Source organism: Aulonocara stuartgranti (genome assembly GCF_965226115.1).
Source record: "Aulonocara stuartgranti genome assembly, chromosome: 11".
NCBI lineage: Eukaryota > Metazoa > Chordata > Actinopteri > Cichliformes > Cichlidae > Aulonocara > Aulonocara stuartgranti.
The window spans coordinates 25629819-25655026 of NC_138947.1; the positions used below are offsets into that span (position 1 = coordinate 25629819).

At 40.2% G+C, this 25208-nt stretch overlaps 2 protein-coding genes across 4 annotated transcripts in view; one reads left to right on the forward strand and one right to left on the reverse strand.

Annotated features, from left to right (window-relative positions):
* Positions 1-16279, forward strand: part of LOC309717783 (ankyrin repeat and IBR domain-containing protein 1-like) — a 33191-nt gene extending 16912 nt beyond the window's left edge. For all 3 annotated transcript variants that reach the window (XM_082552619.1, XM_082552621.1, XM_082552620.1), the window contains 10 exons: positions 455-585; positions 3237-3371; positions 4692-4778; positions 5069-5135; positions 6068-6213; positions 6620-6798; positions 6929-6980; positions 10081-10192; positions 12403-12446; positions 13003-16279. In XM_082552619.1, coding sequence (XP_082408745.1) covers positions 455-585; positions 3237-3371; positions 4692-4778; positions 5069-5135; positions 6068-6213; positions 6620-6798; positions 6929-6980; positions 10081-10192; positions 12403-12446; positions 13003-13914 — 1865 coding nt within the window. In that variant the 3' untranslated portion in view covers positions 13915-16279. The remainder of the gene's footprint in view (positions 1-454; positions 586-3236; positions 3372-4691; positions 4779-5068; positions 5136-6067; positions 6214-6619; positions 6799-6928; positions 6981-10080; positions 10193-12402; positions 12447-13002) is intronic.
* A 399-nt stretch (positions 16280-16678) lies between these two features.
* Positions 16679-23480, reverse strand: LOC309717646 (protein lifeguard 1). Its single transcript, XM_082552358.1, has 11 exons — positions 23375-23480; positions 22365-22502; positions 21853-22021; positions 21377-21455; positions 20855-20908; positions 20582-20672; positions 20375-20412; positions 19651-19738; positions 18040-18129; positions 17563-17610; positions 16679-17003 (listed from the first exon to the last, which is right to left on the reverse strand). The coding sequence occupies exons 2-11, from the start codon at positions 22464-22466 to the stop codon at positions 16851-16853; spliced, it is 912 nt and encodes a 303-aa protein (XP_082408484.1). The 5' UTR covers positions 22467-22502; positions 23375-23480; the 3' UTR covers positions 16679-16850.
* Between the last annotated feature and the right edge of the window lie 1728 nt (positions 23481-25208).

Sequence of the window (25208 nt, forward strand, 5' to 3'; positions counted from 1 at the left end):
AAATTATTAATTAAGACGAGCAACCCGCTCACTAAAAGTTTGTGGTGTTTAGAAACATTAATTGGACTCTGGGCAATCTAATAGATGATTTAAGATACCCCAGCTGCTCTTGAGTGCCACTTGGTTGATGTGACAGTCGGAAGATAAAGCAATTATTTGGTTTCGGAACTATCTTCCACTTCGATTTCCCCCAGATTCTGTTTTATCTTGGCATTTCAGCAGCACATCAAAGGTGCTTTGATAATAGCCAATTATTCTCTTTGTGTGTGTGTAGGTGGGTGCATGAGCATCTTGGGAGATGTTAGCAAAATATATTAGCAATATACATTAATCAGGCAGGACGATTTCCCACTCAGTGCATTGGTCTGTTTTGATGCTCTGGTAATAGCCATTCTCATTCTGTCTCATTATGCCTTTATTTGTTCTGTTTACCTCCCCCTCCTCCATGTTGAAGTGGCTGGTGTGAGCGAAGCTTATGAGGATGCAGCCAACTGCTTATGGTTGCTCAGTAACTCCAAACCCTGCGCCAACTGTAAGTCTCCTATACAGAAAAACGAGGGCTGCAATCACATGCAGTGCGCCAAGGTAGGCAGTCAGGCCTCTCATATTTTTCTTACCTAGACAGTAATCAGGTGATCAGTTTATCTGGTTGTTCTAGAAAGATATATGAATCAGTCGTTTTCTGTTGGAGAAAACAAACCTAAGAAGTTTAAATGAGCAACATGTGTGCAATGAACACGGTATACTTCTGTTTATGTTTTAAATGGACTTCAGAATCATCTTCTTTGACATACTGCACATAAAAATTAAAAAAATAGTGCAAAATGCAGATTTTGGCATCTCATAGAAATAATTAGAATTAATTATGTGTAACTACCTTATTTATCAAATTTCAGTAAAGTTATCTAGAGCAAGTGTGGGTTTTGGAGGTCCATAAAGTGGTACAGCAAAGCTCCATTTAGCATTTTTTTTTTTTTTGATCAGTTAATTATATTTTATGTAGCCAACAGTTATTCATTGGCATATTCTTTCATATATTTTTTTTTTACCAAGAAGCATTTACAAATTGACACAGTATTTTATCATACAGTGCAATGATATAATAACTCAAGGCTTTTATGCAAAGTACTGTTCTCAGTGCAAACAAACTGTCAGGTGGGAGATAAAGTTTATTTGCACACAGTATGTGTATCAATGTCAAAATCTCATTTTTAGTTGTACAGATGGCTCTTTAAACACTAGAATGAGCCATTTTTACTCCTGATTCTCCACAAGCCTTTCTCTTTCTTACACCACGCTCAAGACAAGCTGTAGTATTTATACACAATGGTATTACATGATCTGTCTAGCAGATGACTACAACTTTCTGAGTTCTGTCAGATCAGACTATTAGAATAGCTCTGTTTTATACTGTTCTGTTCTCACTTAACACCTTTTTAAAGGAAATGCAGTGTGCATAGCAAAGGGGCAACTAAGGTACCTGTTGATGTTGTGAAATGTATGTGTAATTACAGTATGAATGCATGCTGTCATGTTTACATGTTAGCAGATAGCTTCTGTATTGGTCCACCAGTGTAAATAATACAGGGTTAAATTGGGTGAAATTACAAAAAAAGGTTTGCATAGCTGTAGGAAGTAAAAGAGAATTATATTATAGATTTAAGTGATGAAAATCAGCTTCCTCCAAGGGTCATCTGGGCTTTCTTTTAAAGATAATTTGAAGAGCTTGGTCAATCGGGAAAATATCAAAGTAGAGCTGCTACTTCTCCACATTAAAAGGAAGCCATTTGAAGTGGGCATCTAACTAGAATGCCTCCCGGACATCATGTGCAACTGGGAGGAAGCCCCAGGGTAAAACCAGGGTCTGAAAGAGAGATTATGTCTCTCGGCTCAGCTGGCTTGGGAATGTCTTGGTATCCTACCAGATGAGCTGGAGGTATCTGGGGAGATGGAGGTCTGGGCATCTCTGCTTAGACTGCTGTCCCTGTGACCTGGACCTGGATAAGTGGAAGAGGATGGATGGATGGTCAAGGGAGAGAGTGAGACCAGCAATCAGACATAGTCATGTTGCTTGACTTTGTCTCTGTTACTACCACTGTTGCTGTAGGGGAGGCAGTGCAGTCATACAGCAAAGATCTTTTTGTCTCTCTGACACCCCTGTCACTGTTTGCACTGGTTAAATAGGCTGACTAGAGATGGACATTAGTTTTGGGTGAATGGAGTGGCTTTCACAAGCTGAGAGGCCACAGAGGGCTCAGCCTCTTGACCTGTTATTACCTGGTAAGAAACGTCTTTACCCCTGTTGCCTGGAAACACGGGACTCAGTGTTGCTAAGGAACCTTTTGTCTTTTTGCTGCCATTTCTTTCTCTCTGGTGTGGCTTCACACTTTTTTCTTGTCTCAGGATTCTCTTTCACATGTCTTTTTGTGTCTCTCCATCCACCCATTCATGTCCCCTCACGCTTCTTGATTTTGTATTGATTTTTCTGATGTGTCATATAAGCAGAGAGTTTCCAGGACAACTGATGCCTCAGCCTTAAGGTTTTGTGATACTCCAGCTAACCTGTCACCCACAGAAGTGCTTGTAGCATGGAGAAATCACTTATACCCAAATAGGCTCCAGATTGGAGAGGCTGTAGTGTTTTGCTGTGTTTTGTTGTTCTTTCTCCATCGGGACTTGCTGCTCTCAAATGCAGTCTGAGTGCCTTCTAGTGGCAGCAGGCTACAAGGATTCACGACTCTGTTCAAACACCTGCTACTTGTACACTGTAGAAAAAGAAATGGATGAGAAGACAAAAGAGATAAAATGGATACAGGTGATTACATTAGTTTAATGAGCCTTAGAAGTCCTTGACCCTTAATTATAATTCAGTTATGATTTTTACAAAGATGTGTTTTTGAAAAAAAAAGTGCCTTTCTGTCCTGGTAGATCTGTGCTTGATAACTCAAAGAGGTTACAGCACATCAACTGAGCTCTGATGTTGGGTCAGTCTGATATTCTCACCTTTGGATGGGTATATTAATGAAAACATGTCTGTAGATGGGGAAAGGTATCGTTTTGGCTGTCATTTCATATACCAGGATAATTGTTTTTCTCTGACAGCAATTATAAAAAAATGTGTCTTTTTCATTTTGTCATTAAATGTAAATTACCCCAGTAAAGCAGGAGTAGCATTAGTAATTGGCTTTCCATTTTTTGATGTGACAGCTGACCAGAGCTGTTCTCTCTCCCTGTAGTGTAAGTACGATTTCTGCTGGATCTGTCTGGAGGAATGGAAAAAGCATAGCTCATCTACAGGGGGCTACTATCGATGCACTCGCTATGAGGTCATCCAGCAGGTGGAGGAGCAGTCAAAGGAGATGACTGAAGAGGTACATGCATACACTCTAGATGTTAACACGATATTATTACATTCTCTGTGTTTTCATATTTTAAACGCTTTCGGCCCAGTTAACCGAACACTTTGTAAAATATGACTCAACAGTGGTATAATGTAACAACAGGGGACCAGAGCTGAGTGATGGCAGTTGTTACTGGGGGAGCCCTCTGTTATGATGATGTAGAGTGAATGTCCTAAAGGAGCGGGGCTGGGGTTGTTTCATATTGTATTTTATTCCTAAACGTCATGACTCTTTTAGCAACTTGTCATCGTACTCCTACACCATTATCAGACTCACAACAAAAAAGCAGAAAGCTTGGTGCATTATAAACTCGTGTCTGTTTTAAGTTCACTAATTCTTCCTCTGATTCAAGCCATGCATACATTAACCAGAATGTGCTTCCACTTGTCCTAGTAGCCAGTAATATAGCCTTCAAGCTCCTCAGCTAAATTTAAAACGAGCAACCGTCTACAGAGCTGTAGTAAGCTTGCTTTCTGGTTCTGTTTTCTCAAACTCAGACATTGACCTAAGTGACATTACTTATAGCAATTTATCAGATTTTGTGCAAGTCCCTGTGGAACCAGAGAAGAAATGATATAACTGTTTACTCATCTGCAGTAGTACTCTCCAAGGCCTGGAGAATGGCAATACATAAAATTGGTGGAATTTTCCTTGAATCGCATGATGGAATAGTTAATTATTTACAGATTTTCTGTGCAGAGTTGATAAATATATTTTGCTGCACAACCCAGTCTTACTGTAATACACCAAGTCTCTGTCTGTCTGCAAACTCCTACATGATCAGGAGTTGAGCAGCTGAAGTATATAACACACAGGTATATAGTAATGTAGGCCTTGACACCAGTTGGAAACTACCTGGCAACTGCTGGTTGCTAGGGAAAAATATTTCCTGCTTGTTGCCAATGGTTGCTCGAGGTTAATAGCAGTTACTGTGAAATCATTTGCTAAAACCACAGTCATGTACGTCAAGAGTCACTGACCTCCTGGTAACCAGTCGTTACTATTGAAAGATGTATATTCTCTGACTGGCTGGCAACTCGTTGGAAGGGTTTGCTTGCTGGTACTAAGTGAAACTGCTTGCAAAGAGGTAAACAATGTTGCACTTGTTTGCATTTGGTTGCCAGAGGGTTACTGACCAGTCTCTCGTGTACTCTCTAGTCACACATAAATAGTATCATTTGGTGGACTTACTTTTGCTCCTTACAGTTAAAGTATTTCGGCTTTCTCTGTGAGAAGAAACACCATGCTCAGGAGATTGACTGTGGCTGGTGTCTCATCACTGTTTTGCAGGCTGAGAAAAAGCACAAGAGCTTTCAGGAACTCGACCGCTTTATGCACTACTACACACGCTTCAAGAACCACGAGCACAGCTATCAGGTAAACAGACCAGACTTTGTCTTCCAGTGATGTTGCATTTGCAGCTGTTATGCAATGAATGCAGACAGTGAGCATTTGTGTAAAACTGGTGCATGACCCATAGTTTGGATACTCTCCAGTGCTCTAACTTTAACATAACTAACATACGGTATATTTGCATTCTGTTCATCACAAATAAATCTGTTGTTAATTTATTTGGTCTCACGTGGCATTCTCTCTATTGCTTGGTTTAGCAGGAACCTCAAGATCATTTTTGTTATTGAGTAAAATTTCTGTTTTTCTCCCATTAGCTAGAGCAGCGTCTATTAAAAACAGCCAAAGAGAAGATGGAGCAGCTTAGTCGAGCACTAAGTGGAAGTGAGTATGCAGTCTGCCGTAACGGCGTCAACCTTTATTATCCCAATCCTAATTCAGTTCTTTAATATTGAGCTTTTGGAAGTAGAGGAGAAGGGATAGAAAACTGAGGTGTTTTAATATTATTTTAACAACAGCATTCAGTTTAAGCATTCAGTAGTGTGAGGTTACAAGAAAGATAACATTTTAACTTGACTTTTTCAAAACCATGTCAGTAAAGGGAGTTTCTGCCTGACTAGTTAGCTGAGTGATGCTGATGTACATCAGGTAAAGCAGTAGATTCTGATTGCAGTGGAGTTAGCTCACATAGTGGCGGTGGCTGTCAGCTGGCAGAAATGGAAAAGGTTCCAAGTCGGTCTTCATGAGTTTGGCTTAACTGAAAGTTTGCACAGTTTATCCTACATAATACGACTGCCGACAGCTTTGAGTCTCCAATAATCCGTTTTGGCCATCACTATTGTGTTTTCTGACGCAGTTCAGAATCTGAGATGCAGATAAAAATTCTATTTCAGATATAAATTTGTCTTCTATTCAGCATGTCTGGATTGCTAATTTACACATTTAGTGAAAAGATTTATTCAAATGAGAAGAAAATGATTTTCCCTTAGGTTCCAATTTTTTTTTTTTTTGTAAATCTCAGTAGCTGTTAAAAAGTGAATTATAAGTCACTATTCATCAAAGGCCAGCAGTGTTCTTGGCCCAGACTTCCCATCATACTAGACACCTCAGTTATAACTTAAAAGTGCAGTCTCTTCATGTGCTTTAGTACAGTCAAGGAGTTCTTTCATATGCTTTGTTTCAGGATTTCTTGTCATGTAATACTAATCGGCTCAAAAGCAAAGTGAAGTAATTGAGGCAGAGTAATGAGTGTCCTGTACAAAAGCATATCCCATATTCATGTTTGTTATCTGACTCTCCCGCCTTCTCTTTCCCAGGGGAAGGAGGCCCACCTGACACTACATTCATTGAAGATGCAGTCCTAGAACTACTAAAGACTCGCCGCATCCTCAAGTGCTCTTATCCTTATGGGTTCTTTCTGGAGCCCAAAAGCACAAAGAAAGAGATCTACGAGCTTATGCAGGTTTCAGGCTTACTTAGTGAGAGGAAAGACAAATGTTCACAGTGGTCTAGGCCATTAGATATGTGAGACTAAAGCTTTCTACTGCATGATTCTCACAATCTTCCCCAGTTATATCTGCACATCTCAGCTTTTAGTTAAACATCTAGTGCTGTATAATTTATGATCACCCATATAGATACAGGATGTACTTTCCTGCTAGTTTTTATAATGTGGCCTTTCAGATGCTGGAGAATGAATCGGCACGGCTCCCATAGGTCTTACAATTCCTTAAACACCTGTAAAAGTAATAGTTTTTTTTTAAGTAGATACATAAACAGCTGCCCCACAAGTACATTTGTTAAATTGAAACTTCAAATCCTGCATTTGTACACTGTGATTGCTAAGTCACCTGTCTTTCTGCCCCCAGACGGACTTGGAGATGGTGACTGAGGACTTGGCACAAAAGGTTAACAGGCCTTATCTACGAACACCACGCCACAAGATCATCCGTGCGGCTTGTATGGTACAACAGAAGAGGCAAGAGTTTTTGGCCTCAGTAGCCAGGGGAGTGGCCCCTAATGACTCACCTGAAGCCCCAAGGCGAAGGTAGCATACAGACCAGTACCTAACTTTGTTAAAATAACACATTTTACTTCTTTTTTTATTTTATTTTGAGAGCCAATTCCTGTGTGATTTCAGCTATCACAAGTTTGCCATTAATTTCTGTCTTTGGCAGTTTTGCTGGTGGAACGTGGGACTGGGAGTATTTAGGCTTTGCATCACCTGAGGTAAAAGCTGATTGGTTGGACTGTAAACTTGAACAAAATGCATTTGTCTTTTTGTGTACTGAGTGGTTTAGCCAATGATGGGTTTTTCCTTGTCAGATGATTGGGTTATTTAAACAGATTAGAGGTACATAGTAAGAGTTGGTGATTCCCATTTGTTTTAGCGAAAATTAATTCACTTAAAGCTAACAAATGTAGCCAGATAATTGTATTGGTCCAGGTTTACTTGCAGCTGCCCTTTACACTCACACCCACATGTCATAATTGGTGCCACTGTTTCTAAACAAAACCGGCTTCTGGCTTGTTCAGGTTGTTGCTGTGTGCTCTGAAGTGCTTTGAAACCACATTTGGACTCATTATTAAACTTACTGGTACAAATTAGGAAGAAAAAGATATGTTAATCCTAAAATGTTAATTTTTCTCAAAGGCACAGACTTCCTCTCTTGGTCACAAATTATTTTTGGATAACAAAGGTGTGTTTGTTTGTTTTTTGTTTTCTCCCTGTCGTTACTGTTCTTGAATGTAATAGTGGAGCCACTCCCAGATTTCAGCATGCCATTGGAAGTTTAATTTTGTTAATGTGGAATTTTTAATATCATGAACTGTCAGTGTTATTGATGCCGTGATGTTTGCCCTATACAGTATAGTACAGTATTACATATTTGTAAAACATATATTATACATAATATTAATTTAATCAGTGCCCTTTCAGCAAGTGCCTGTTATTTGTAATGACACTTATTTCTGCTAATAGAGAGTACTTATTGTTTCAAGAAATTACTTTATTTATTGCAGAAATATAAATCATAATTAGATATAATTATGTTGAGTAATTAATTATACAGTGTCATATGACATCTTTTAATAAAGTCAGTATGTATATTTAAATCATTTTAACGTTTCTGGTGACCCAGAGATCGGCATGTTATTTAACACACTGGAGCAAGCCAGATGGTTCAGTGTTCCCTGTGCAACCGTCAGGAATGATTAAAAGCACAGTATGCTGGCGAACACCTAAGTAGGTTGCGCCTGATCATTACACATTAGTAACAGGTGTTTGTAGTTAACACTTAGAGTCATAAAAGTGTCGACCACATAATGGTTTGATTACTGACCTGTCTTCTTTTTCTGCCCAGCGTGATGTATGCACTTGGTAATGGTGCATATGTCAGTACATTGCAGATACTACTACAGGTCTGTTATTGATTTTTCTAGACTGTGGCAGTTCTTAAACATACAGTTCTTTTTTCAGAAGAATTTGCTCAGCTTAAGAGCGCCATCACTCTTTTGGCTTAGGCTCGTGTAGCTTCTATCTGAAAATTCAAATCTCACACCAAAATAAGCCTCTGGGGTTTCTGTGCAAATCCTATAACATTTCAAAGCTGGCAATGGCCAATAGACATTTTAAGGGGGGATGTTTTGACTTGTATCAGTAAATAAAGCACAAAATGAATTAAAGATGACTCAGTTACATTAAATATACCAGTAAGCCCTGTAAGTCACTTAGCGGCATGCAGTACAGTAGGACCCTTCGTAAATGGAATGTAAACACATTTATACATTTGCACTTCATTTACAATGACTAGTCAAAATATGTGTGCTAAAAAAGATCTGTTGTCAGGAAAGCACCACAGAAAATATTATTATTATTCAAATCAGCCAAGAAACTAAGCCAACAGATCTAAAACAGTAACTTGTCTTCTGACATGATAACAAAACTACGTACAGCGGCTCTTGTTTTTCTATTTAGCATTTTGCTTCTTCTAAAATGTGCCATTATTTTGTAGGAAGTCAGGTGCCACATGCCGTGATACTTATCTTGTCTCTCATTGGTTGACATTCTTAACAAGCTGGAGATCCCTGCATGCATTGATTTTGCTAACTACTAATTATCTCTATCTTTAATATGCATCGATACTGTGCAATAACATTAATGATTATAATACATAGGCCAGCTGATGCAAGTATTTATGTTGCAAAAACGATTAAATTTAGCTTGGAACATACTAATATAGACATACAGTAGATACTGATGGCAGATGCTGAACACCAAGCTTTTATTTGTTATTGTTTTTTGCCTGCTGGTTAAAAGCTTCTTTCTCAGTCACTGTCAGTAGTTGGTAACCCCATAGTAACAAAGCCAGATGACACTGCCTCACACACTTCCATATGTCTCCTCCATGCTTCTTATAAAACCTGCATCACTTCATAGTGGGTTATATTTAGCACGGTGGAAGCATGAAAGAGCTTTTGCTTTTGATGATATTTGCATGTTACTCAGTGAGTTTGGCAGTTGAGATGATTGAATAAAGAGTGCAGAGGTACCGATATGTTGATTTGGTGTATGTAGCCTTTTTCATGAAGAGCGGTCATGCATTTATCAGTACTTTAAGAGGGATAACAGCACTGGAGTTTTCATTCGTTTGGCACTTGACTACGGATGAGTGCCATCTCATAGTTTTACATCTATGACTTTGACTTTACAGGAATTCCATTTCAAAAATGTTAGCTTGAGTTGATTTAGATAACAGACAAATTCACTGCTTTTCCCTTTGAAGAGCTACACACCAATGAGCCAAACTGTTAAGACCACCCATCTTTCTGTGCAGTCAAAGTAGCTGCCAACCAGAAAAGCATAAACTCCATATGACCTCAAAATAAGACCTGTGTGCTGGGATAAACAGGAACTATTTTCCTTTGCCACGTTTTTTTCCATGCTAATCTGACCAAAGTTTCAAGTAGTGAGGTCAGCTGATGTGCAAATAATCCCTGTTAACCAAAGGTTCAGGCATCAGACTGCTCTACACCCTGCTTATCAGATATTTTCTCATGAGTGTAGAGGCACACCCACATAATGTTCGTCTTGTGTTTGTAAGACATAGCTAATCAAGAAGGTCGGTTTAAAGGGAAGGTAAGTGGTTTCAGTTAGTGAATGAATCAAAGACCTGCATATAGTCCCCTCAACCCCCCCCCCCCCCCCCCCCCACACACACACACACACACACACACACAGAGTTATTAACTCAAACCTGCTAGAATCAGTTTCCTTGTAAAAATCTCCTTCATTGCATTTTTATAGTAATGATTGTTCTTATATTTTAAGGAGTACGCAGAGTTCCAGTACAGACGGCGGCATAGGCAGAGGCGGCGAGGCGACATGTCCAGTCTCCGTAGCAACACACCTGACCCTGACGACCTCAGCGACAGCACTTTAGGTACTTTACTTTATACAGGGTTTTATCCTGTGATGGCTATTTCACATCGTGATATTCAGTTTTTCTCCCTTGTCACAGCTTGTTATTTGCATAGCTTAAGTTACCACGTGAATTTATCGTGTGATCCATCTGAATGCAAAATCTCTGGGTTCTAGTTGGCCTGATTTTTAGATTGGGTCCAAACGCCTGAGACTATAACAACTATCTGGTGCACAGACAGTGCGCAGATTTAGACACCTCAAGGTTTGCAATGTTTACAAAAGATTTTGATTGTTTGTGTATAAAAGATAAAAGAAGTTTTCTTGTAAAGTTTAGAAAGTTCCCTTGAGTTGTATTTCTTTCATTAAAGCAGGGTTCGATGGCCCTCAGGTAGATTTGATCGACTGTTCAGCTAAATTAACTTAAATTGGTCATCTCTTATAATCACAGCTGCTTCAGGCTCTCAGCAAAAAAATTGCTTAGAGAATAATAGATCAGAATAATAGATCAAAACTGCATCTTAATTAAAAAAGAACGTCAAAATTCTATTCTATATTCTTGGGAAAAAATGAGACCTTCTCTGTTTCTAATCATGGATACATTTTTCTAATAGTGCAGTGTGACTGTGAAACACTTAGTGAAAAGAATATTTTTATATTCATTAAAAGTGTGATTAATTAAGATCAGGCCTACATTTGTTATCAGTCCAATTGGTATACATCCTGGAATGGCACACTGACTGCAGCATGGAAAAAACAAAAACCCAGCAGATGGATGGAATGGGTCAAAGTGCAATTTGTAATGGCTGATACAAAGCATTTAAGGTGGAATGATCTTTTGAGTAGAAAACTATTTAAAGATAGATATAGGGAAGTACTGTGTACATGTGATAGGAAATTTTATAGAAGTCAGTTCTAGAAATGAGAGTTATAAGAATTATTCTAATCTGAAACTGTTCTGGTAGGACATTAATAAACTGAGAACTAGAGACTGCAGAAAAGACCTATTGAAGTTCATCTTAGTGATGGTGTGGTTTGAAAGTATAGAATGAGATTAAATGAGAGCTAGATTTTCTTGATTTGTTCTCAGGAAATCACATTGTGATGAACTTTGATTTTTGTTTCTTTTATTAGTGACGCATGTAATTCAAAGGATGAGTTGAATAGAAGCATGACTCATGATGTTTGTTTCCATGTTTGAATTGTGATGTTACAAAGAAGTGAAAAACGCTGTAGACAAGTTACAGTTAAATTACTTGGGTGTAGAAGAAATGCCAAAGAAAGTATTAAAGTCTCTGTTACTATTAAACACACATTTCTGTTGCTTTATAATTTGTTTTAAAGGCACAGTCTTATTAACTTTGAATGAATCCATCAGAATTGCATAAGTGCAGGTGCAGGTTTGCGAAGCCCCACCATCTTGAATACAGTGGCTGATGTTTTCGTTATCTCTTTCTCGTCCTTCACTACTGCTTTCTCTCCCCTGTCATTTGCACCTTATCATCATCCTCCTTACCTCAAGCCTCATTTTCTTGCACTCAAGTTAAGGCTCTAGCTCTGTGTGGATTAAGAATGTCTAACTTTAAAGAACTGTCTGTTTAAACAGACAATTAAATGGTAACGTTTCAAAGCTCTTCGGTGAATTCAGGCCTTACAATCTGTTCCAGATCAGTTTATTTTTTCATGTTGTTGGAGTCATGGTTAATGCGCCAAAAATATTAAGATCCAGTCAGATGCTTCCCTGGCAGTATTGTGTCAAGTGGAGAAGAGTCTTAGTATCCACCGGTACCTAAACAAGCACAGGTGCACTGCAATGATTCAGTTACATTATTTGTTTAGAAATATTGATTTTTACTAATTAGTTTTTCCAAAATAGAGCTTCTGGAAAAATGACACTTGTTTGAATTCAGTAAGCATTTCTAATCTTTTGTGTTTCTTTTATCTTTTATCTAGGCTGTATGGACTGAAAACAATAGATAAAACTGGAGGGTAGCTAATAGGTTTTGTTTTGTGAGCAAAGAGGAATTGCTCACAGATACAGATACAGTTAGTGCAGTTCCTGGGGTTGTGACGGGTTGCTGGTCCTTCATCAGTGTGTTGACTAAACTCAAGATGATGTTACTAAATTGAATACTTAGCAGTAGATTAAACTGAGTAAATTGATTTATCCTGCATTGATTTAGTTCAATAACCAGGTTTGACTTTTTCTTTGTTCCTTTTTTTCCTATAAAGACACACAGGATGCTGGAAGTGGACGCAGACAAGGTCCTATGATGGTGAGTAAACATTTATCTTGAGCTCAAACGGTAATGTAGTTGAAATTATTCCTGAAGGCATTTTTGTCTTAGTACTGTGAATTATTAATGTCGTCTTGATTCTTAGCGGTTTCATATTCACTAGTTCACCAAATGTTCAGTTAATAAAAGAGTAATATTTGAAACTGAAACCTACGGGGTTTTCTTTTTCTTTTTTTTTTGGACTGGGGTTGGGGCATGAATGACTTGAAACATACTGAGTGATGCAGCGATGTTGTGTGCTGGGACTTTATATATAAACACAGAGTGAGTGGTAATGATAGTTTTGAAAATGTAAAACCTTAAAACCCACTGTGAGCTGACTGCAACAAAGCAGCTATAAAGAAAAACTGTCTTTGCTTTCAGGTTTGTGTGTCAAAGTGTCAAAACTGCAGCAGCTGCTATTTTCCTTGCCTTGTCACTATCTCCATCTGCTGCTACTGTTAACTTTTTTAACAATAGGTGCTGCAGGTTATACTTAAAGTTAAGTTTGAAAACTGCTGATGCTCTACGACACTGGATCCTTTTATTCTTGCAGGGTCTGGGTTCGCTGGATGACGATGACCCCAACATTCTTCTGGCTATTCAGCTGTCACTCCAGGACTCAGGGATGGTCGGGAGTGTGTCCAGTCATGAAGTACTTGCCAACGAAGCCTCACTCGGCGCTATTGGCACCTCCCTGCCTTCGAGGCTTGAGCAAAGTGCTCCAGGCATCGAGGTCCCCCCCAGAGCTTCTCTAAGCAGCTCAGAACTGCTGGAGTTGGGAGATAACTTGGTGAAACTTGGCAACATCAGCAGCCAGTACTCTGCTGCCACCGGTGTTGCTATCCCTGTACAGCACGGTGACAGTCATCATCGGGCATACGGTGCTTCTGTGCCCATACCAGTGGCTCCTGGTTGCAGCAGCTCTTCAACAGGCCTCTTCTCTTCCACCGACACAACAGACTCAACCACATGTGGCAGCCACGACCCATCCTCATCCTCTGCATTAGCAGCAAACGCTAACCTGCTGGGCAATATCATGGCTTGGTTTCATGACATGAATCCTCAAGGTATCACTCTGGTACCCCCAACCTCCTGTGACAGCGACTCAGTCCCGGGTTCACTCCATAGGGGCGAAGGAGAAGACGATGACAATGTCGGGGTGGTCGTCTTCCCTGAAAACAGGAAGCCTCAGGAGGTGATGGCAGATGTGGGGTTCTGCTCTCAGAGGCTGAGTGAGATGGAGGAGAAGGAGTGCACTGTCGCTGAGAGACCGACCCAGTTAGATCTAGTGGGGCTGGACACCATGCCGCTACCTTACATGGGAGCCCATGACGCAAGCGGAGGCCATGCCGAGCGCAGAGGCTCAAAGGTGTGCCACGTCGACACTCCGCGATGTGACTCTGTGTCTGATCAGCTGCCAAGCACCAGCTCATCTGAGTGGGAAGATCAAGTGCACTTGGTATGATCTCTCTAACTGAGATGGCAAAGAGCTTTTAAGGAAGGCCAAAAACCACTACAGATTGCAAAATGAATAAAGAGGAGGAACGTCTGTGCTAGCTATTCAGGTGGAATGTAAACAGAGTGGGGAATGTGTCATACTTGACCAGAAAGTGGGGAAGACACAGATTCAGATTTAAGTGCAACAAGATGTGTTTACTGTATTGTCAGCCTTCTGCAAAGAAAGTACTAAATAGAAGAGATCACAGTTAGTTACCAGTTTCAAGGGTGACTTATAAAACAAGTCTTGTACTAGTAAAAATACAAATAAGTAGCGTTTTTTGTTTTTGTTTTTTAAATATCAGATTTAGAGACTTAGGAGCTTTAGAAACTTTAACCTACATAGTTATTTTCCACTGGACTAAAAGCCTACTGTATCAGTCTGGATCAGGTCTGATGTAATTCAGCTGTACTTAGTGAGCAGATTAACAGTTTGCTCCAATATTCAATCGAAACAAAGCCGGCTGAGATGGTTCTCACTCCTGTCCAATTCTACCTACTTCATGGGTGCCAAACACTGACTAGCAAAATTACAGTTTGCAGTCACCAAGTGGATTCTCTAAAGCAAATTGTGCCTGCTTTTTACAATCTCAACCACTCAGCTAAACTTTAATGTGAAAGTGTTGAGCCATAATTTTCTTTGAGATTGCAGCTGATTGATACTCTGAAAATGTCACTGGCTAAAAGCTGCCGTGAGCCGTGTAGAACTGAGGCTTCAGGCCCTAATGGATTTGTACTTTATGTAAAATATTCACATTGGCAAAATTTTGATTAATTATTCAACTGAAAAGTAGTTGGCCTCCTCAAAAACATTTCAAAATGGACTTGACAGTGGTTATTACTCCCCAACACAGGCTGAATCAAAAAACAACGAATGCTGACGGGCCCAGAGGGAGTGCTCGTGATTCAGTTTGCATCTTTGTCACAGCATGTTCTGAATTCCATTGTAGCTTGTCTTAAATTAATGTTTTGAGTATTGCAGCCGAACGTGGAGCGCGACAGACTAAGTAGACAGTGAGAAGCCTGCTTCATACGCCGCAGGGAAGGCCATTGAAATCAGGCAGTCGTATTCAGACTCTGGTAAATTAATTACTCACGCCCAAGTCACTGTAATTTATCTCTGGGTCCTGTTTTAAAAGTAATAAGCAAAGCCTTTCAGATCTTTGCAGATTTTCCGGACTGCAGGGTAATGCATGGGGGGAAAAAAAATTAAAAATCATGAATGTGTACAGCATCTCATCCTCATGGGAAGTCCATGTCTTTGAAACGGTTCTCTCTCTGGAGTTGAGACACACAGTGCCTTTGTGTAAATCACCATGATTCACTTTTTCCTTTTTTCACACTTTTTTTTTCTGAGTGCTAATTTTAAAAAAAATGACAGTGTAAACAAAAACAGAAACACCTGTTACCTTAAAGTCGTTTCTCTCACATTGCCGTTGATAGTGTTCAGACGTGCTCATCAGAAATGTTTGTAGCAAGAGGCTTTTTTGTTGGCTCTTGTGGTGATATGTTAATAGATGACACTGACTCTTTTTTTCTTTTCTTTTTTTAGCGATTTGGTGAAATACGTTGTAACGACGAAGTCACACTTTAAAGAAAAAATCTTATTCCCAGATATTTTGAAGAAAGGTTTTATTTCTCTGGGTTTGTGCAGTAAGGCTTCTTGCCCTACACTGAAGTGGTTCCCGGGGTTTAGCATCTAAAAATCACTGCGCTGATTTCAGAATAGGTTAACCTACTGTTCTGTATCGCTTGTGTGTGAGGAAAGTTATAAAGTAGGTATTTATTTGGAATAAAGATAATTCATTTAAATAATGGATTGTGAGTAACCCATGTGAACTAAAACACACTAGTCAGTGTCTTACCTTTAAGACGTGATTATGTTCTTGTACAGACTGATGTCTGGCTGAAGTAAATGACCTCTTTCTCTCTCTCTCTGTCCCCTTGCAGATGTATAGAGCAACATTAAGTCTAAAGATAGTGATTGCTTTGATAAGTGTCTGGGTGCCATATGGTTAATGGAACTAACTTTGTCGGACTTGGTTAATGGAAGTGCTTTTATCAGAGGAGATAACATGCGTTGCCCTTTTTCTTTAGTAGTATGCTGTGCATGTAACGGGCACACTTTATACTGTCACCTCATATGTTCAGGTGATTTATTAAAAAAAATTAAAAAAGGTATATAACATTTTGTAACTCATTGAGATTTTCTATTGTAAAGCAACTAATCCTTGAAATGCTATTTGCACTTTCATAGTTTATACTTGATACATTCCCTCTTTATATGAAAAGTGTTTGATGTGTGATGCCAATAAACTATGTGTTGAGTTTTACTTTGCGGTTGTCTCATTTGTAATAGTCATTTATGACAAAGAAATATTGCAGATGGTTTTATTTTCATAACACTGACCAATTCTTTTATTGGGTTTTCATTCAAAATTAAACACTTTTATATAATCTTTGATTTAACAAGTACCTAAGCGACTAGTTTGTGAGTTAAAGAGTAATTTTTAGAAACAAATATTCAGTATATGTAGTTCTATGTAAGAATTGCAACAGGGCAGTATGTAAATCTGAACTCCTAAAGGAAAAAAAATAAACAAGTAAACATCCATAAAGCAGACTGTAGTGCGTAACACATGACAATCATAGGCAAACTTGAATATACTGACAGATGTCTGGAGACGTATTCAATATGAATCATGGGCTCAGTTTCCCAGACATGGCTTAAGCCTAGACTTGGACCAAAAAAAGTTTTTCTGTGGAGATCTTCAGTGTTTTTGCTTTGGGGGGCTTAAGCCATGTCTGGGAGACTGGCTGTCTGTGTTTACCAAACTCAACGAATTGATTGCATGTGTGCAAGAAGAGTATCTTAAGGGGAAATCCTGCCATGGAGTTTAAGTGTCAGCGGCAGAGGCCGATGAGCTGCAGCAAGAAGAGGAACAGGGTGACGACGTCCAAATAGAGGTTGAGCGCAGCAAAGATGTACTCCTCGGGAGAGACTTGATACTTCCTGTGTTTTCCACCCAGGATCATCTGAGTGTCAAACACCAAGTACTGCGGAGAGATGGACAGAAAATGAGATGCTTCAGCACTGATCTGTGAATCGAGAACGCGAACTGGTCTGCGAGCAAGCGCGGGCACTATTAACTATTTCTGAGAGATGGGACGGTGCAGATAAACAGGCCACACAAATAATCCGGGAGTCAGACTTGTGCAGCTGAAAATAAGTTGTGACTTGCTGCTGACAGCCTGTTCAGCTCTGTGTGCAGCTGCAGTTTGTTCCACCGGCTGACGAGATGGGTCACAACATTTGCTGCGAATGCCAAAGGCACACAGAGAGGTGGCTGTGAAAAGGAAGCCCACTACTGTTAAGTGGTGCATAATTGAAATTAAAGGGCACAGGGGCATCAAAGTCGCTCTCTTTTCACTAACAACTGGTATCAGGCTGCTTCGCCCTGGGATCGCGTGTTGCATCATATACACTCACTTGACAATAAGCCCTCTTTGATGGTGGTTTCGTTTTATTTCCATTGGGGATTTTAATTCTGTTTTTCATAGCAAAAAGAAAAAAAGTGCTGCGGAAAAGAACTTTCTGTTACCAAAGTGTACTTACTAAAGAAAACAGCAGTGTTCCCAGGCAGGCATATACGATGTAAACATACTGCAAAAGAATCACACACACTCAGGAGAGGCATTCAGTAACACAAATTTAAAACAAAACATTTTTATTCTAGTGTGCTGTGCTGCTTGTTTGCTGTAGGTAGTAATTAAGCCAGAAACTTTTTTTTTTGGTCATTCTGGCTGTTTTGTTTGGTTTACAGGCAGTCAGAGTCCAACTACAACCTAAAATCTGCAGAATGCTTATTTATACCCGCTGGCAACACTAACAGCCGACACAGTGAACGCCAGTGTACATTTAAATCCTAAGAGGTTTGAGTTTACGCTCTCTGCTGTATAGTCTGCTCAGCACACGGGCCTGTGCTTTCTAGGGCCAAAGACTCTGAGGCTGTACATCCGGTCTGTCAGCAATTCATTCAAAACCTGTTCCCACTGCAAACACACTGGTTAACAAAGAAGCTCTTTAATTTACCTGTGATCGGAGGATTGCACAGAGGAGGGCGAATGAAAAGAGGGTCCAGATAAGCACCCACAGGCACCCACTTGCTGTGGTGAAGTCCCACTGATGCCGCAAAGGAGGGATAGGAAATGAGAAAGACAGTTAATGTGACAAGCCCCAACATCTCTCATTTGTACTCATCATTCTCGTAAAATCCAGGACACTGAAGGCTGTTCTCATTGCAGCTGTGCTCTGTGATAGCTACAGATTGCAGTCGAGACTCAAGAAAATCAAGACAGTTCTGGTTATAACAAGTGAGGATAAATAATCAACAGGCACTGAGCAGGGGGATTGAAGGTGGCCTTTTCGCCTGCATGCCCTTTATTTATTTTTTCCACACTGGCATAAAAAAAAAGATGGCAGTTGCTACAGGAGAATCACTAGCACTGATCACCTGAGGAGCTATGGGCTGCAGACGCAGTGTCAATGCATCACAGTGACAGAGATTAAAAAGCTCTGTGAACATTGTGAACTGCAGAGCAAGAGGTGCTGGAAATGGCAAGATGAAAGCGAAGTCATAAAAAATAAACTACAAGTGTTTGCGGACGCTCACTCAGCCCATAAAACTATATTACGGGCTTAGGGGTACGCTTCCCTCTATATGTCAGCTATTTAAACCTGACCTGCGTACCTTCCCCCCGCTGATTAATAACGAGCAGAGAGAATTAAGCACCAGATATATTCTTAGTATGATTATCAGACAGCTGCTTGCTTGTTCCATCCACTGTGAGCGAAAATATAAATGTCTCCAGCTCCTTCAGATACAATAAGTGGCAAAGTGTGTGAAATGCCAACCACCATTTAGCAGCAATTAAAAGAGGCTCTAAATGCAATCTGAATGTGGCTGACATCTTCCCCACTGGCTGTGTGATTGCTTTTGTTCAGAACATGAGGCGTTTATTGAAGAAGCATGCCGAGCTATCAATGAAGTGATTCTCAAAAGGTCTCCTAACTTGCTCCAGCTAATAAAACGCTGCAAGTTGTAATGAAACTTTAAAATGCCATGTGCACAAGCATAAGCTATTATATATATTTTGAGAGCGGCATCTCAGAAGAAGATGAGCATGATCAAATAAAGAATAAAAAATCCTCAGCGAGCGAGACTTATTTGGGATTCGTTGGGATGCTTATTATAGAATTTTAGGTGAAGTTTTTGGTCATTTTTTTAGGGTTTCAATCACAAAGTTGAGAAGTTTTGCTTGATAAAAAGCTTATTTTTTTTCACAATTCATGAAAGGAGGCAGACTGAAAAGGACGAGGGCTGACTTATATAAAGAATTCTATATGGCGAGAGTTATCTCAGCCACACGGGGGCTTAACCCTCTGGATGCAGGGAATTAACCCAACTTACAAATACACTGATCTCAGCAGGAATCTTAGTTTTGCCAGGACAGCAAACTCATCTGACTTTGAAAACTCTGCAGGTGAAAACCTGTCCAGCAGCTGAGCTTTACACGTTCCCTCTGACTGCACAGGAAACACAGCTGAGTGTATGGACATTTACCATTGACTGTATAGTTAAGGCGCCGTGTTTCACTTTTGGCTGCAGTGCAAACTGAGCTCAGAGTGTGTGACAGATCTTACCTTTGACTGCATGGCGAACAGGCTCAGGGAAAGGGACACAAATGCTGTTGCCCCAACAGCCCACATGACTGCTTCAGCATTAAAATACCTGCAGACAGAAATATCAAACAGTGCAGTAAGAGCTGAATCATGTCTATCTTGGGGTGGATGAGCAGCGGGGTTTGGTCTATCCTAAAGGGAAGTATTATTTTCTTATAAGAATTTTTTTTTCTCGAAATATGCATTTAACTTTGAGCACTGGACCCCCCCCAACCCCACCCCACTGGACAAGTATTGAATAATCCATTGCCTGCATGCATTTCCTATCAGCTATAGCTTCAGTTATAGCAATATCCTATAAATATGGTAATTTTAATGCATTATTGATAGTCAGGTCTCATCTAATGCCTTTTTCTGACAGAGTGACGTGCTGCTAAAAAAGAACCGTCAGAAAGATGGAGGGGAAAAAAGGGTAACTCGTGTTTACACAGGCACCGAGAAATACAGAGAAATTGGTTTTGAACTATTTGTGATGTGCTCAGATTTATCTTCAGCTGAAAAAAAATCAGAGAATGTGATCCCATGTGCCTTTTAATTTGGTAAACCAGCGCTGATAACATCTTATCTGGCATGATGGCTTCATTGCTGGCATCGAACACGCTATCAGATATGGATCAAATAGGATTATTATTGTGCAAATGAGTCTGCATCAGGTGGGGACTCATCTTTGTAAACAAACACTCACGCCGCCACAGATGCAAGCATCAGGCCCTCTGCAACAGTCTGAGGAAGACAGGGAGAAAGGCACACAGGCAGGGAGAGGGAGGGAGAGAGGGGAAGGAAAGGGGGAGACAAATGGAAAGTAAATACATGACAAAAAAAAAAAACTGTGAAATAGAGCAGGTGTGGTGGTGGTTTAATTTGATGCCTGGCTGGTACTGCCTCTACTCACAAACAGGCCCAGGGCAATAAAATTGAGGGGGACTCGACGCCGGAGACTGTCACAGCATGACAGGGCCACAATGAGGACGAGTACCACCGCCCTGTTTCACACACGACACAGAGTTTACCGGCATTAGCATATAATAGGAGAAACATTATGGATTCACTGAGCGCATTATTTATATTAAGATGAGCTTGTGATTTACTTCCGTGGACTCACATGAAGCCCTTTCTCCAAACACGAAATCCAGAAAATCTAAGAGAACGTTTTTGAACAACTTACATCATGGTGTAGGTGAACCAGTAGTTGTTCCATGCCCATTTCCTAAGTGTGTCCCTGTTTTTTTTTGTTTGTTTGTTTTTTTTGGGGGGGGGTGATAAGAAAAGGGAAGGGAGAAAGAGAGAAGTGTTTAATAGAGCTGCCATTTATCTGATAGAAGCAGTGGAATGATTTTATTAAATATTAACAGAGAGCAGTGCATTGTGCACATGGGAGCTGAATACAATTTATGAAAAGAAATGACTGTTGCAGTCTTCCACCACATCCATTATACCAAACACAGGGAGCTTTCAAACTACTGCAAGCACAAACATTAGGCGGACTATATACCACCTTGTTTCACCTCACTATGGTGATTTGAGAAGGGCCCCAGTGCATGTTTAAATTTGTGCAGGGACGACTTTATGCACTTGTTCTGCCTCGTGTTGGTGGGCGATGACACAATTAAAAGCCAGCAGATTACAATAAAGGACATTTCTTCTTTTCTCTTTGGAACAAGAATGGCCTCGTGTGATTGTGTCTCACCAGTAAAGAAAAGCGCAGATGATCCCCACAGTCACTAGCAGCTGAATCATCAAGGTCAAGTAGACTTTCCTTATAAAACCTGTTCAGAAAAAAAGAAAAACAGATGCAGAAACACAGAGAGGTGAGACAGACAGGAGAAAGACATGCGACAACAACAATCTGTCAGAGTGAAGCATTGAGGCAGGTAAGGCTGCACGCTGTTGCCAAAAATGACTGTTTTCACCAAACTTGCATTCCTGCCTCTCATTAAAAATGATTTGTGTTGTGTGGGAGGTGAAGAGCTGCGACAGGCTGCGAGCAGAGATCACAGAACAATTTTCAATTCCAAATCAATTTTCAAGAAAACACTGCAAAGCAAATGAGGGGAGTAAATATTGCTGATCCTCGTTCGGCTCTGACCACGCAAACAGAAACGCTCATTTCTCTCGCCTCCTGTTTCTCCCTCTCTTTATTGATCTACTTCCTTCGACCCTCACCTCTCCGTATGGCAGCGTCACTGAAGGCGCTATCCTCTAAGCCGGGAGAGTAGACGGGTGGAGATTGGTCACATTGCTGGTTGTCTCCACCTGCTCCCGGGCCCACAGGATGGACCATGTTATCATAGGTTCCAGGAGGGGAGACCACTGCAACGCTGCCCTTCTCCACCTGGATCATTCAGACAACACCCGAAGTTTAGATTCAAAACTTTTTTCTTGCAAATCATAAAAAAGGCAGAATGATGTGATTAGAGGCTTTAGTGTTCATTTTGAAGTAACTTCATGGAATTAAACCAATAATCCATGTGTAATTAAATGTGTAAGCACACATTTAATTACACATCCCAACGATAGCATGATCAAAGGCTAGTTGTGTGTTGGATTTGGGCTCATTCTTTACGATAGCGGCATATTAAACCCTAAAATCAATGTGCAAAATGGTTTCTCTCACTGCTTAATTTAATTTTTTTTCCCTTTGAGGCTAACAAAAATGATTGTGAATTGCTACTAACGTCATAGCTCATCCCAGTATACGAACTCTGTCCATGGTCCCCGGGGCTGTACGGAGGGGGCTGAGGATATCCACCGTTTCTGTTGTCATAAGTGTGGTCCATTTGCCCAAAAGTCAGCAAATTTTATCAGACACAAAACTGCCAAGGTAAAGAGAATTATTAGACAGACAAGGTAGTTAAGGTCACAAAGACATTCCTCTGGACAGTGTCAGTGCTTTCATCAGTGATGTTAAATTGGCACACGGGGCTATGTCAAATGGGTGATTATGAAACCATGCATCACACAAATACAAGGCCCTCCATGACTGGCATCCATAAAAATGGCCCTAAAACGTAATCTATTTTCAGTGTATGTATATTTAATGGCCAAATAGATTGCATTTAATTGATCTCAGAGGAAATTTAGTTGTCATCCACAGACAGACAATAAATGCAAGGATTTTTTTAAATGTATATATGTATAGTGAACACAAGGGAATAATAAATCCCCCCCCAAGTTCCCTAGTTCTGCATTAATCATGGAAGAAATGAAGTCATAACCAGCTGCTCAAAGATCAATGCTGCATGATGTACAACTGCAGTAAAGCAGTGACTACACATAGCAGTTTGACAGAAACAGCCGCTCCCTGTACACATCCGTCTATTCATTATGGTTTAATGAATAACAGTTTCCACTTCCTGTAATATCTGTAATTAGTAATGGCTTTTGCACTCGTGGCAGCAATAAATCATTTGCTAGATAAAAATCACATTTTGACTTTTCGTCTTTTTCAGCTCATCTCTCCAAACTGGAACAAAACAAAGCCTAAAACTGTGTTTTCTAAGGTACGAAGTGGACTTTGTTTTTGTTGGCTTACGCGGGCTGAAAGTTTGGAACATTAAATCCAAGTTCTGACAAGATGACAACAGTTTTAAAGTCTATAAAAAAGTGTCCAGCTGCTGTTTGACTCAGGTCTGTTCACAGAAATCAATCCGTACAACTCCAGCGAAGCTATTAAAATATGCCTTACCTCTGCTGTGACGACTGAGACCACGCTCGGCTGCTCTTCCTGTAGCTTCAGTTTCCTTCAGGGCAAAGTCTACTTGCTATCAGCTGGTTCCCACAGAAACAGGACTTTTGCTGCAGGGGGAAAGGATGTATTCCTCATTAGTCCTAATGGGATATTAAGATGAAGTTCTGAAAGTGACATTAAAGCAATAAGGCTGGCACTTTGACAGAGTAAATTGGGATTTTACCTTCTGTGTTCCACCTGCACTGATCCACACTGGAATGAGTTTATACTGCTTGATTTCACATGTTTAATAAAGGTTTTCCCTCATATTTCAGTATCCTGGAATGATAAGCTGCTGCATATGAAAAGCCTGTAACATTTCAACCTGTATCACACAAAAAAGGCAAATGCAGGACAATGACACAGTGTGAGATCCGGCGAGGCGTATGGTCTTTCTGGTTTACCTTGGTTACTCATTGATAGCACCCTGCACACACAAACCATCCAGTGACAAAGAGAGGACTGGACGATGTAGGACATCAATCCAGCCTATACAAAGGGATTATGGGTACTGAGTCACACTGAGAAAGAAGAGCTAAAGGCATACTGTGTGAAAATACAGAAAGCAATGTAGGTCAATACCATTTTTATGCTTTCCCATGAAGAACTGGCTCTCAAAGAGTTACATTTAACACCATCTATTAATCAGAAAGCAATCCAGGATGAGTCCATTTTTATATATACATGTATGTGCATGTGTATGTATGAAAAAAACAACAACAAAACAGTAAAATATAATTTCCACTACTTAGCCTCGATTGGATTTGATTACAGCAAATTACTGTATTGATGTGATATTTAAAGCGATCACATACATGATGATCATAATTCAAATCTTAAAGAAAGCAAAAACTATTTTGCAGTCCTGTAGCTTTATTTGGATTTTAAACACAATTACCTAACATAACTGTATAATTAAAGGTGTGTCTCTGAGTGACTATAGTTGTGTATACATAAAAAACAAAGCAAGAGCAAAATACACAGAATTCGATGCGAGTTTTTTCTTTTTCTCTTTTTAAGCCAGATAGTCTCCCCCTGATGTACAGAAATTATTTATACATTAAGCAAACACTGGGGGGCACTAGTCTCCCGTGCTTCTGCTAATTGCAGTGATTTGGATGTGACTCTCCTCCTCTCCTCCCCCGCCCCGAAAACCCTTCTCACTCTGCCGCCTCACCCACCCAACCAGCAACATGAAATCCTCCAGAGAGCTTCCTTAAACCGGCTGCCTCGTCATTTTAACAACTCAGATCAAATCCTTCATTTCTTTCACCTACATGTGATCTTTCTGTTCCTTATTACTAAAAGAAAAGAAAACATTGTCCTTCCTGTGCAGCGACAAATAAAGAATAACATAAAAAAGGAACAAAATAAATCATGTCTGAAGGCAAAGTGACCCCCCCCCAAGCAAACACAAACTCTCGCTCTGTTCTCCACTGATTGGTGTGTCAGTCAACACAGACTAGGTTTACACTGCCTGCTCAAATCTGATGAGCTTGTTCTCACCTATTCATCAGATCTCGGTCGGATTTGAATGGGCGACACAACAAACACAGTCACATTTGAGCAGGCAGTTGAAATCCAGCCTGTGTTGACGCACCAATCAGTGTGGAGCCCAGTGTGAGGCCACATTTAACACAGATCTGACTGCCTCAGCGCTGTCCAAACACAAGCAACACATGAGGCGGGAGCCACATGGATCAGAATGTGTGCAGAGCAGAGAGCTGTATCCAGATCGTGATATGCAGAATGGAAGAAGAAATCTATCAATCTAAACATCCATCCATCCATC